This window comes from Thermobia domestica, chromosome 15, assembly GCF_964235325.1.
Source record: "Thermobia domestica chromosome 15, izTheDome1.hap1.1, whole genome shotgun sequence".
Taxonomy (NCBI): domain Eukaryota; kingdom Metazoa; phylum Arthropoda; class Insecta; order Zygentoma; family Lepismatidae; genus Thermobia; species Thermobia domestica.
In genome coordinates this window covers 111289494-111302028 of record NC_137468.1, presented here as the reverse complement: position 1 = coordinate 111302028, position 12535 = coordinate 111289494, and the positions used below count along the sequence as shown (strand labels likewise).

At 37.0% G+C, this 12535-nt stretch overlaps 1 protein-coding gene across 2 annotated transcripts in view; it reads right to left on the bottom strand.

Annotated features, from left to right (window-relative positions):
* Hmt-1 (ABC transporter ATP-binding protein/permease Hmt-1) overlaps positions 1–12535 on the bottom strand; it is a 92713-nt gene that overhangs the window by 16024 nt on the left and 64154 nt on the right. For both annotated transcript variants that reach the window (XM_081740056.1, XM_081740055.1), the window contains exons 10-12: positions 10939–11117; positions 1483–1597; positions 327–467 (exon numbers count right to left, since the gene is read on the bottom strand). In XM_081740056.1, the coding sequence (XP_081596182.1) occupies positions 327–467; positions 1483–1597; positions 10939–11117 (435 nt within the window). The remainder of the gene's footprint in view (positions 1–326; positions 468–1482; positions 1598–10938; positions 11118–12535) is intronic.

Genomic DNA, 12535 nt, shown 5'->3' with positions numbered 1-12535 from the left:
ACTCACTAATACTTCTTTTTTTCTTTCATCTCGAAAGAAATACTGTATGTAGGAAGCTCGTACAATGGCACCAAATGGAAATCGACACAGTCTTTTTGGTACTCAATAATTAACAAGCAGCGGATAAAATATATGTATGTGTACAACATAGTTTTAAGTAACATGAACTTCATTCAAAATTGTACTAAAAATATAGTAATAATATATTAGCACCATAGTTTTAGTTTATTATCCTTTAGCTCATTACACCCATACGTAGTGCAAAAATAAATTATGATATTATACGGACGCGAACATTGCAAATTAAAACTACAGAATCTACAAACCTGGATATTTCTTTCCGTTTGTGTATCCAAGGCGCTGGTAGCTTCGTCTAATAGGACAAAAAATGGAGCCTTTAAAATTGTTCTTGCAATGGCTACTCTCTGCTTCTCTCCTCCACTTAACTTTAGGCCTCTCTCGCCTACCTGTTATAAATATTGTTGTAAAGCATTAGCTCATTAGATACGTGGTTCTTAATTCTATGGAAACAAATTAAGATTTATTGTAACACTGCCTCATCATATCTTCTGCCTCCCAATCTTCACTTGCAAACATTAATTTTTGTGTGGGCTTTTTCACATAGCATACAGGAAGATAAAGAAATATAAAAACAAGACATAACAAACAAGGTGAACACGGCTACAAAAAGAGTTTGAAGGGTAAATGTTACTGAAAATGTTAAGAAGCTTCTATCTTTAAGAACCAATGTCTATTTCGGTGACGGTTACGTGAAAGCAAGAGGCTAATATTAGAGTACAGTATGACCGCCATATATAATTGTTCTCGACACAAAGATTTATTGACATCGCAGTAGCTTTTACCCCTTGCATTCTTTTTTTTCTTTTTAACCATGATGCGTTTTGTGTGTTATGTATTTTCTCTTTCTTTCTTTCTTCTTCCTTTTTAAAAATTCATTTACCTTCCAATACACCATATTTTACTACTTGAAAATATTTACACATAGGTTGTGTTTGTGAATGATGATTAGGTGACAGACATTAGGTAAACCTGTTTCAGATTATAAGCTATAGGGAACATATTCATAAGAAAAGTGGTTTACTTTGTGGCTCCGTGTTTATTACTTAAAACTAAAATATTCAATTAAAGTGATGAACACGGAAGCACAAGGTGAGCAACTTTTCTGTTGCAAATTAGCTTAAAAATTTTCCTCCGCACAAACAATAATAACTAGATTCATTTTACTTGAGGATTGCCACCAAATTGGGTTAATCACTCTCCACAACACACTTATTTTTCAAATTCATAAAAAGACGTAATACTGTACATCAAATCACCATCAACAGATACTTTACAAGATTCCTTACTGCTTTTTGTTCTTTAGATGCACAAAGATTGAATATGTAAACATGCTGACTTTTAATTCTTATAAATTAGTTATGATTTTTTATTAAGGAAAAAAAGAATAGGATGCAAAAATACCTGTGTATCATATTCATCTGGAAATGTCCTTATCCTTTCGTGAATGTCTGCACTTTTGGCTGCCTCATATACCTCCTCATCAGTAGCTGACATTCGACCATACCTTATATTATACCTAGAATCATTGACGAGACACGTTAAAAATCCTCAAAATGCATCAAAGTAAATAAAAAGCTACAATCTGCCCTTTCTAGAACATGCTTGTCTAAAAATGAACGCAAAAAATATTTTTTTCCTTAAAAGTAAACTTCTCCTTAACTCCACAACCACAATTACTTATGCAAAATAAATAAAATTTAATGCATTATAAACCATTTTTAAAAATATTTCTTAAGAACCATTTTTTCTCAATAGCTGCACATTAAGTACATATTAAAACTTCTTTCATTGTATATAGTTCACCCAACTAGGTGATCCATTGTAAAATACAAAAGAAAATTAAAATGAAGATAAAAGATTTGAAGAAATCGGTTGTAGTAATGGGTAATTGGTTTGTTTATTCATTCTAATCTATTCGTCCTTAACACTAAATCGATTCATTATCAATGTTATTGTCAAAGAATAAATATTTCGTAGTATAGTTCATTTGAGTGAATAACTATAAGTTGGATTTTGTATATATATATATATATACTTATGTCCAAAACTTAATGATTTTTTGTTGGAAGCAATGTTCAATACGGAACGTGGTTACCGCGAACAGCTACGCAGACTGCAGAGCGTGCATCCATACTACGGAGTAGACCATCAAGCTACCTCTGCAGTTCAACAATTGATCGTGGTGGAGTGCTAAAGCTGCAGTCCGTCATCCGAAATGATCCCATGAATGCTCAATGGACCTGAGCTCTGGTGATCGCGCTGGCCACTCATGGCGCGTGGTGTCTTCATGCTGCAGGTATTCTCCAATAACTGTGCCCTATATGTATGTGCATACTCATCCATCAAATGAAATTCAGGATTGTATGCACCACGGAACAGTCAAACATGCTGTTCAAGAATGCCATCAAGACTCCCATACCTGTCCCTTTCAACATTTTAGTGATGGTAACGTGTTTCTGGTGCACTCCAAACAGACAGACGGTGAGAATCATTTTCCAAACTTAATCGAGACTAGCCACTGAAGAGCACACTACTCCACCGTTTCAGGATCCATTCATTGCGGGCAGTACATCACTTCAGACGTGCATGGCGCTGCTGTTGTGTAAGAGGAATGCGCCCGGTGGATCGGTGCGCATTCAATATGCTTCGTGTAACCGCTAATATACAGTTCGAAGTGATACGTGGGTACCAAAGGCAGCTGCAGGGTCTCGAACTACTACACCTACCATGCTCGTTAGTCTTCATCGGGCATTTAGGACCACATAATGATCCTCATACGATTGTTACACGTCAATGGCCTTCGCCATATTGCCTTCAATATTTTCACCAAGCAGGAAACGATTCCACAGTCGTGACACAACACTGTGAGAAACATTCAAGTCTCTAACCACATCCTTTTGACTTTGTTCCTTTCAACTCTACCGATGACCCGACTGCGCATTATATCACCCACCATTCGTGTTTTGTGGGCCATCATGTATTCCTAAGGCACGTTCATTATGACCGACATGTACTACACACTCCGAAAACCACAACTCACTGATTACATGTTTCTTTAGTTATAGACGTTCTTCGTGTTATCGCAGTCACAGTGGACATCTATATCGCCAAACGGGATGGTATCGCCAGTAACGGTTGTCTGGCATTCACACGATTAACATGACATAAGGGTTACTTTTCTAAATTAACATTTCCTTTAAGTTTCTGACATGAGTGTATATAAAGATATCTTCATTATATCTCTTCTTTCCTTTGAGAATGTGTAAATCTAAGTTTTGGAAAAGGGAAATGAAACAATTACATGAAAATAGACCTGAATTGTACAGCATATTCTGTGATAAAATTACTAAAGATTCCTGATTTGTAAACTTAAAATTGGTCTATTAAATATACCGTTCTCAGAACTTCCTCAGTTATACAATGAGACCAGTTAGTTTCTCTTTTTCATAGTTTCACTAGAAATTAAATAATATACAGTTTCAACATTACACTACTAGTCAATAGATACAAACAGGAAAATTAAATAATTTTCTTACGAAAGAATTTAGAAGTTACACCTATAATGCTGCAAACTGCTTTCATTCAATGTTTGTTATTTGTTCATTCACCCTGATTGTGCGAAATCATATTCACAATTAAACAATTCTGTTATGTTATAATCATTGAGCAGAAAATTTGTGGAAGCCTTTCCTTCCCACAGTTATGCCGAGTGGGCTAAAGGAGACGGCGATGATGACAATGAATGAAATGATCGAATGAAGAAAATTGAAAGAAACGGGGAAATCTCAACCTACGTAGACGGATTTGTCCACCAGAAAGCCCAGTTGGTGCGAGCTGGGATCGAACCAGGGACACAACGCTCCACCACTGAGCCATCGTGGATCCCTATTGACAATTAAGGATAAGGGTTTAAGTATGGTAACGTAATCTGAACTGCATTATTAGCATTGTTTTCGGTTAACAATTTATGATTTTGTTTTCTTCATAGACAAAAACAATTTACACTCATCTTTTATCTAGCTGTCTTGAGACTAAATTTTAACTTTTTTTTTTTTTTTTAAATAAACCATGTCTCTTTTATTATAACACATTGGTTTGAGTGGTGCATGTAAACTATGATAGAAACGACTAGTGTACTTACCAATTCTCTACGAACTAAGAATTTTCTATAACATGTATTCAAATGTTCTGCTGTTTTGTCTGGTCAAACGCGATAAAACAAAGTGAAATAGAATAAGACAAAGCGAAAAGAGTATGCCAATACCGTACTGGGTGCTTACCGCATGACAGGAATTATGTTTAAAGGACAGGAACTATGTGATTAAGAATATCAGCATTAACAAATGGTAAAACAGGAAGAAAATTCATTCTATACGAATTTTTAATATAATTGGAAAGTTTACTCTATCTGTTTCTTTCGCAAATATATTGTCGTGTCAAATAACATGAAGAACTAGAATTATAATGTCAACGTTTATATTTTAAAGACTTAAACTGATTTAAACTGCTCGCTACAAGCAAAACAATATGTTTATTGCAAAAATTATTAACGTGTAACAATTTCATCAACTATCCACTTTGGCTTCATCAGACACTATTTTGTCTGATCATGATAGTGTCTGATGAAGCCAAAGTGGATAGTGGCGAAACTGTTATATGTTAATATTTTTTACAATAAACTAGGGATGGGCAAAACCGGTTTCTAGAAAAACCGAAACCCGATAAACCGTCATTTCTATTTTCTTCAAAACGGGTTCGGTTTTTTCACCGAAACCGGTTTCGATTTTCTCCGAAACCGGTTCGGTTTTCAATGAAACTGGTTTCGGTGAAAACTTTTGGAAAACACACAAAACTATTTCTGTGGAAACATATTCGGTTTCCGGAGAACAACGAAACACTATTCTGGTCAGAAATAGAACAAATTTTGGAAAAAACCGGAACCGGTTTTGAAGAAAACCGAAACCGGATCCGGTGAAAAACCGAACGGGTTTTTGCAGAAAACCGAAAAAACGGTTTTTGTGCCCACTACTACAATAAACCTGTTATTTTGCTCGGCGAGTAGTTTAAATCAGTTCAACATTTATAATATAATGTGTTTACCTTTCTGAATATGATTTATTTAGCATACGTTGGAAATACACACAGATACTCATAAGTATACTTGGACTCCTCCAAATAGTTGCAGAATAAATCAAATGGACCCTGTGTTAATTGATCAAATGAAGTACACGAATATCATAAATGTTGTAGGCAAAGAAGTGCACACTGCAATTCAGATCATAACCTAGCGCAGCGTTTCCCAACCGGTGTGCCGCTGGTGTGCCGCAAGGAAATCGAAACACATTATTAATTCTATAGGAATCAAATTGCAAGACATAGGGGAAAATGTATATTTGTATTTCACATTACTATGAACCTCTATTATAAATCTACAATTTTAAGTTTCATATTGTTTTACTTTTCTGTACATTTTTAATGTTGGAAAACGTATTTATCATTGTCATGACCATTATTGCTTCTTTATTGTTGCAGACTATTTCGTAACTTGAAATTTTAACATATCATTCAATAAATTCAACAAAGCAAATATGCATACAAATTACCTACATTTGTGTTTTAAAAGTATAGGAGATTTGATTATTTATTCGTTATTTAGTGATCTTCCCTTTTAGTTAAAGGTTAGATAAAGTTTTCGAAAGAGAAAGTGTATTTTTAAAAACCAGAGTCCTATATTTCATTGCAATTGTTTTCTATTTTAAAATTAAAATGAAAAATAAGCATAATGATTTACCACGGGGGAAAATCAGTGATCGAGCTTTCTTCTCTATAAGGAGATTAGTAATCACATAAAAATACCACGGTATTTTATATATATGGGTGTGCCGCGAGAATTCAAGTTACACCTATAGTGTGCCGCAAGTTGAAAAAGGTTGGGAAACGCTGACCTAGCGGTTGTGTAAATATGAACAAGTGTGGAGGTTATAAACATGGAAATGTTTGATACTAAAAAACACAAGAACCCGAAGGTCAAGCACAAATTTTACGACAGGAATCGTAACAGATTTGAAGTTCTTCAAATTCCACTGAAGGAAGAGAATGACGGCAAAAATGAACTCAAAGCCGTTATGGACGAAACATAAAGAATCACCCGTGATATCGCGAAGAAAGTGTAGGGTATATTAGAGGGTAAAAAGGAATAATATGTAGTTCGAAGAAGAATGTAAATACTAAAGGAATGGGAGATGCGCGTTTAAGTGGCTTCACTACCCTGACCGTTTTACAATGCAACATAGGAAGACTGTGAAAGCGAAGCTACACCTAATTTTAGGCGAAAGAAAAAAATAGTATATAAAAGACAGAACTGCGAAAACAAAGCAAAATCCACAATAATAACATAAACAGTGTTTCAAAACGTGGCATCAACCCAGACTGCATGTAGTGAAGGAGTCTAACAAATGAAAAACGTATTTCGGTTAACTCCTAAATATACACGAGGAAGTAAAGGAAACGACAATACAGTGTAGAATCACAAATTATAAAGTCTTTAGTTAAAGGACTGTTCCTCTGAGAGTTCGAATTAGCTATTAAAAAGTTGAAAAGTAAGTCGCTAGGTGCAGATTTTTACTTATAGCCTCTTCGTGTCATAGTACTGATATTGAAGAAAAGAGAAATAGCGAATATTTTTGTAGCAAGGTTAACTCCTTATTGTAATGTAACAATTGGAGATAATCAACATGGTTTCAAGAGAAATAAGTTAACGTTGGATCAGACATTCTACATCAGACAAATATTAGAAAAGAAACAGTAATAGCAGAGATACGCCTTATCACTTTACTTTAGCTTTGTTTTAGAATACCCGATTAAGAAAATTAGGAACAGAAATAGAGAAATGTTTAATAGTCTCAAACGGTTGAAAAAACAAATAGAATTCTTTTAATAGTATTGAAAGAAATTGGTTCGGATATAAACGTTAAAAAAAAAATAAAAAATAAAAAATAAAAAAAAAATCGGGTAACACGAACGAACAACATTAATCGACACGACAGAAACATTGCAATCGATGGGAGTATAGAAGAGGAAGTTAAAACATGTTAATAACATTTAGGTGAAATTGTAACAAGCAAGAATCACTAAAAAAAAAAAATAGTTTAACGGTTATGTCCTTTAGGCTAAAGGAGACGGGTGATTAATGAAAGTGAATGATTGTGAAATTATTTTTTGTACTCTTCCACCGGGGATCGAACCCAGGACTACACACAAAGACACACCCGCTAACCACCAGCCAGCAGGGAGGATTAAACACAATAAAAGTAGCGGGAAATTAAAATTAGACAGACTGTGGGCATGCACACATGCTACTGCTAAGTTAATCTTGGTAAACTGTACTCTTCACACAAGTCATCTTAATGTATTCTAGGAAGTCGTTATCTTAAGCTATCAAATATTCAAGCCATGATCTTAATATGAACCTTCCATACATGGGTTGCCGGAATGAACATTCAGATCGTGTTTTATGATCTATTATCCTTTCGTAGTTGCTGTAGTCATCCTAAAGAACTATCAATTGCTCACTTTAAATAATCTCTTGCATATAAACAGAACCTTGTAACACATATAAAATCGATTTAAATAGCATATTATAAAACAAATCGTTGTAAACTTAACTTTCAATACAATATATACGGCATATATATCTTCAGACTGCTATACAACTGAGTAACTCTGGTTTACTAAATCTCTTCTAACCCGCTCTGTTTCGTTCTGTGTTATCTATCAACAGTTACTATTCGGTACAAAACCTATCATCACGATTAATATTGGCGAAGGTAAAATAGAAAATACAAGGATAACCCAATATTTAAGTCGCAAAATAAAATATATTCGAATTAGTGCAATGTGAAATTAATACGTAAACAGCATCGCTCTGATCCTTTCCGCAAGTGTAGGTGTATGTGGAAGCAGCGCCTTTATTGCAGAGGGTGCTAGTGGTGAATGTCTCGTACGGCGCTGAGTTATTTGAGTGTCAAGTGGATTAAACGGCATTCGATTTCTGTGGGCGCAGGGCAAATCAGCTGAAAAAATGCACAACGGAATGGTATCTGTTTACGGTAACAAATGTTTCTCCAGGAAAACCGTTTACAAAGGGGTGGAACATTTCAAGTGTCTCGAACCATTTATAGCGATCATTCCGGTTGCCCTACAGAATTTCACAGCGAAGCTACCCTGAGGAAGCTGAAGAGATAATCCGAGCCAATCGATGTCTCTCTATCAACGAGGTGGCTTTACAGTTAAAATGCTCATGTGGAACAGCCTATAACAGTGTGTATGACACACTGAATTTTCACACAAAGTGTGTACACGATAGGTTCCTCCTAAGTCCATTGACCAACACACAGAAACCAGAATGACCCTGTCATTACAGTATCTCATGAGGTAAGCAAGGTAGAATAGTGTGTTTCTTAACCGCATCGTAACTGGTGACGAAATAATCATTCGCCAGTTTGAATCGGAAACAAAGCGCGCCAGTATGGAATGGAAATATACCCTATCACCCAAAATGAAGAAGTTTAAGATTACTTAGTCAGCACAGAAGATGAAGGTTACTGTCTGTTGAGACAGTCAAGGCAGTCTACTCATGGAATTTCTGTCCCTGGGTCACACCGAGTTAGCAATTCGCCGGAATCGTCCAGGTGTTTAGAGAGCTGGTGTTCTGTTGGATGACAACGCTGGTCCACACAGTGCCAATATCATAATGAATTACATATGCTCCTTACGTTGCGAATGATACCTTCCAAATAGCCCAGATTTGACTTCCTCTTCGGATCACTGAAGAATCACAATAGAGTTTACCAGTTCCAGGATATGGAGGAGATCCATGGGGAGGTTACCAGGTGATTACTATACCAACCATGAACATTCTTTGCTGTTGACTTTGAAAAACTCGTGAGTCTTGGAACAAGCCTAAATATACGTAGTGATTACGTGGAGAGATAAACCCAATATTACCAGGTAACTCTTTACACTTTTCTTTGAATATCATTTTGCGCCTTCTACATTGGTAAAAAAAAATTAGGGGATCAGATGAAAACTCATGTAAAACTTCTTACGAATAATGTGACAACACTGTATCTGGTCCAGTTCGGATTAAAATAGACTAGCATGAAGACACAACGTGCAAACGAACTGTTTGAAACACTTGTGCCCGTGATCGGTGACGTGGCGCTACCAGAGGTCATTTTGTAGTGTGGCGCTGCCAACACATTTCAGCTCCAGGATACTTCTGTTCTCATTGTGAGTGTTTAGTGCGACACAAATCCACGTAGTGAAATGGCGCAACAAGGTGATTTGCCAGAATCGGTGGCATGGTGAGCTGTCAGCAGGTTGGAAGGTGGTCAGCCACAGCGGGAGGTGGCAAATGGCATAGGAGTGGCACAAAGTGTGATTTCCCGATTGTGGAATCGATTTCTTACAACTGGGACCAGAACAGGGCCGTCCACGAGCAACCACAGCCAAAGACGATCGTTATCTCTTGTTAACAGCCCGTCGAAACCGGCGTCAGACTGCAACTCTGCTCCAATGAGCCGTCCGAACAGCAACAAGACGCACAATATCCACTCAAACGGTCTGCAATCGCCTTCGAGAAGGTGGCCTCTACGCACGTAGGCCTATGGTGCGTGTCCCATTAACTGCACGCATCGTGTTGATTGAAGAGTGTGGGCGGAGGAACATCGTGGGTGGGGACGCAATAAATGGAGCAATGTTTTGTTCTCTGACGAGTCTCGATTCAATGTGGAGCCTGATAATCGATGTATTTTCATCTGGAGAGTGTGGAACGCGACACAATCACATTTTTATGCGAGAAAGATCCCAGTATCATGGTGGTGGACTGATGGTGTAAGCAGGATTCAGCATTGGTAGGCGTATTGAGCCCCACATCATCCGAAATGGCTCTTTGACGGCTCTCAGGTATAGGGATGAGATCCTGCAACGTCTTGTTCTTTCTTATGCTGGTGCCATTGGTGATTCGTTCCTTTTCATGGATGACAATGCTTGTCCTCACTGAGCTCGGTTAGTGGATGAGATGCTGGAAGCTGACGGTATCGCTCGGATGAAGTGGCTAGCACGCTCTCCGGATCTCAATCCAATTGAGCATGTCTGGGATATGCTTGGCAGACGAATTACCGCTAGGCCAGTACCTCCAACAACCATTCCAGAGCTCGAAGTTGCTTTTCTGGATGAGTGGCACAACATCCCCCAAGAACTCATCGATAATCTAATTTAATCCATACCACGCAGGTGCGAGGCTGTGTTGGCTGTTCGAGGTGATCATACGCCATATTAAGGAACAATCAGAGTTGTTGCCTTGCCTGTTTGTGAGCAGTTCGAGAGGTGTGCACATAACCGTCGTATTTCATGGGCCATGTGAACAAGATTTTCCGTGCCCCAACACTAGTATGTGCCCCATTTTTCTAGTGTATCTTAAAGCATTCCTTCTTGTATGATATATATGAGTCAAACACAAGCTTATCCTTACACTATCTTAAGGTCTTGTTGATATTTCAGCTGATATCCTAATTTTTTTGAGCAGTGTATATTGAATTACTTTCGCATATATCGCGCGGGGTGAACACTTTTCTAGTTGAAAAGCCTTTGATTGAAGAAACATGGGAAAGCTTAGAAAATGGAATAAATGTAAAACAAGATGTTCAAAAAGTAGGATTTACAAATTCCAACTGGATTGATTTGGCACAGAATAGGTTCTAAGGTGTTCTTTTGATTCAGTGCCACACCTCCAGGTTCCTTAAGCCAAATTAGTTGGTATTCTAACCTTACATAATACTTATTAGTATAACTTACTTAATAGTGTTGTTAAAGAGAACTGTGTCTTGTGGCACTACACCTATTGCTCTCCTTAAAGATTTTTGAGTAACGTTCATTATGTTCTGTCCGTCAATAAGAATAGATCCAGAGGACACATCATACAAACGGAAGAGAAGGCGAACAACTGTACTTTTGCCGCTTCCAGAAGGACCAACCTGAAATAGAAAATAAACAAACATGTAATGTGTTTTGTCAGCTTCACCTGTCACGGTATTTTAAATACACTGCTCATCTGCAATTTTCTCACTTAATGTTGAAGAGGAACTTAACAGGCATTTAATACTGAGACATGGCGTTAAAAGAAGTTGAAGATAGAAATACGTGGAAGAAACATTTTCCGGCCCGAACCTACGAAAGGAGAAGATGATGATACTCATTAGTCCCAGAACCAACCAACAGGCAGAATTCTTAATAATAATTAGACTTCGGATTTTTGCATATTTGCATTTTTAATTATTTATTTATTTTTCCTGATGCGATATTGATATGCTTTTTAAACAGAAATACGTTTCAGGTGTTTTGGGGTAAAAGAGCAGAGTTTTATAGTGCATATTTCGGAGGTTAGTGCATGTTTATGTCGTTATTGCATATAAATGCATATTTAAAGGAACGACCAAATCGATAATTTTTAACGTCCAACAACTTTCCTTATAAATGGAATTTCAAGTTTCTAATATAAATAGACTGAAGATCTTTAAATGGTTTACTGTTGTCGGTTTAGAATATCTTCCAAGGTAATGTGAAAGAATAACAAAAGGGTGAGTGATTCATCCTCCCAGCAATGATGCATGAAAGTCAGCTTTTTGGAAGAAGATATAAATAACAATGTCAAATCACCTACAACAAAATTTCCATGTCACCTATCTCGAAAGTTAAAGCTGCTAGTGTTGTGTGTGTGTGGATTTAAAATTGTGTGTTCGTGTGGCAGTATAAGAATACCAAAAGAAAAATCTGGGTCCATTTAGTTGTAGTGCGACATCTTCAAATTAGAATTTTAACTAGCTCTGAATTTTGTCCAATTTTTGCCCATTTTTGTCCACCCAAGAAAAAATTTTGTACCATTCAAATTAACAAAGGAGGACCATTCCAAAATTTCAGCCACTTCGATCACCTGTAGTACGACATCTTCAAATTCTTGACGTACGGTACAACATTCTGCCGTAAGTTTTCATATAAACTTATGGACTGTGAGCTGTCTCTCCCTACTCCTTGCTCGGCTGTTACACAAATTGTTGCACCAATGATTTGTTTTTACTCAAAACCTCCCTGCTCTGCAATCACAGAAGAAAGACCTCTTCTAGCTCTTTACCGGTGGGTAACATACCCATAATAGCCGACACGTTCCCACGTTGAATGGCTATGCTAATGCGTTGAATCAGGAAAGATTTTGCTCGAGTATCTCCTGATTTAATTGATAGACGGTGGCCGATTTCATTTATAAATTTGAGGCCGCCTTCTTCCCAAGAACCGCTAGACTCAATTGCTATTGCAACAAAGCAATAGTTATCGAATAGATTACTATATTAATTCCTTTTTTCTTTTGCTCTTCGAGCAACTAAGAGTCCAGCTTGTA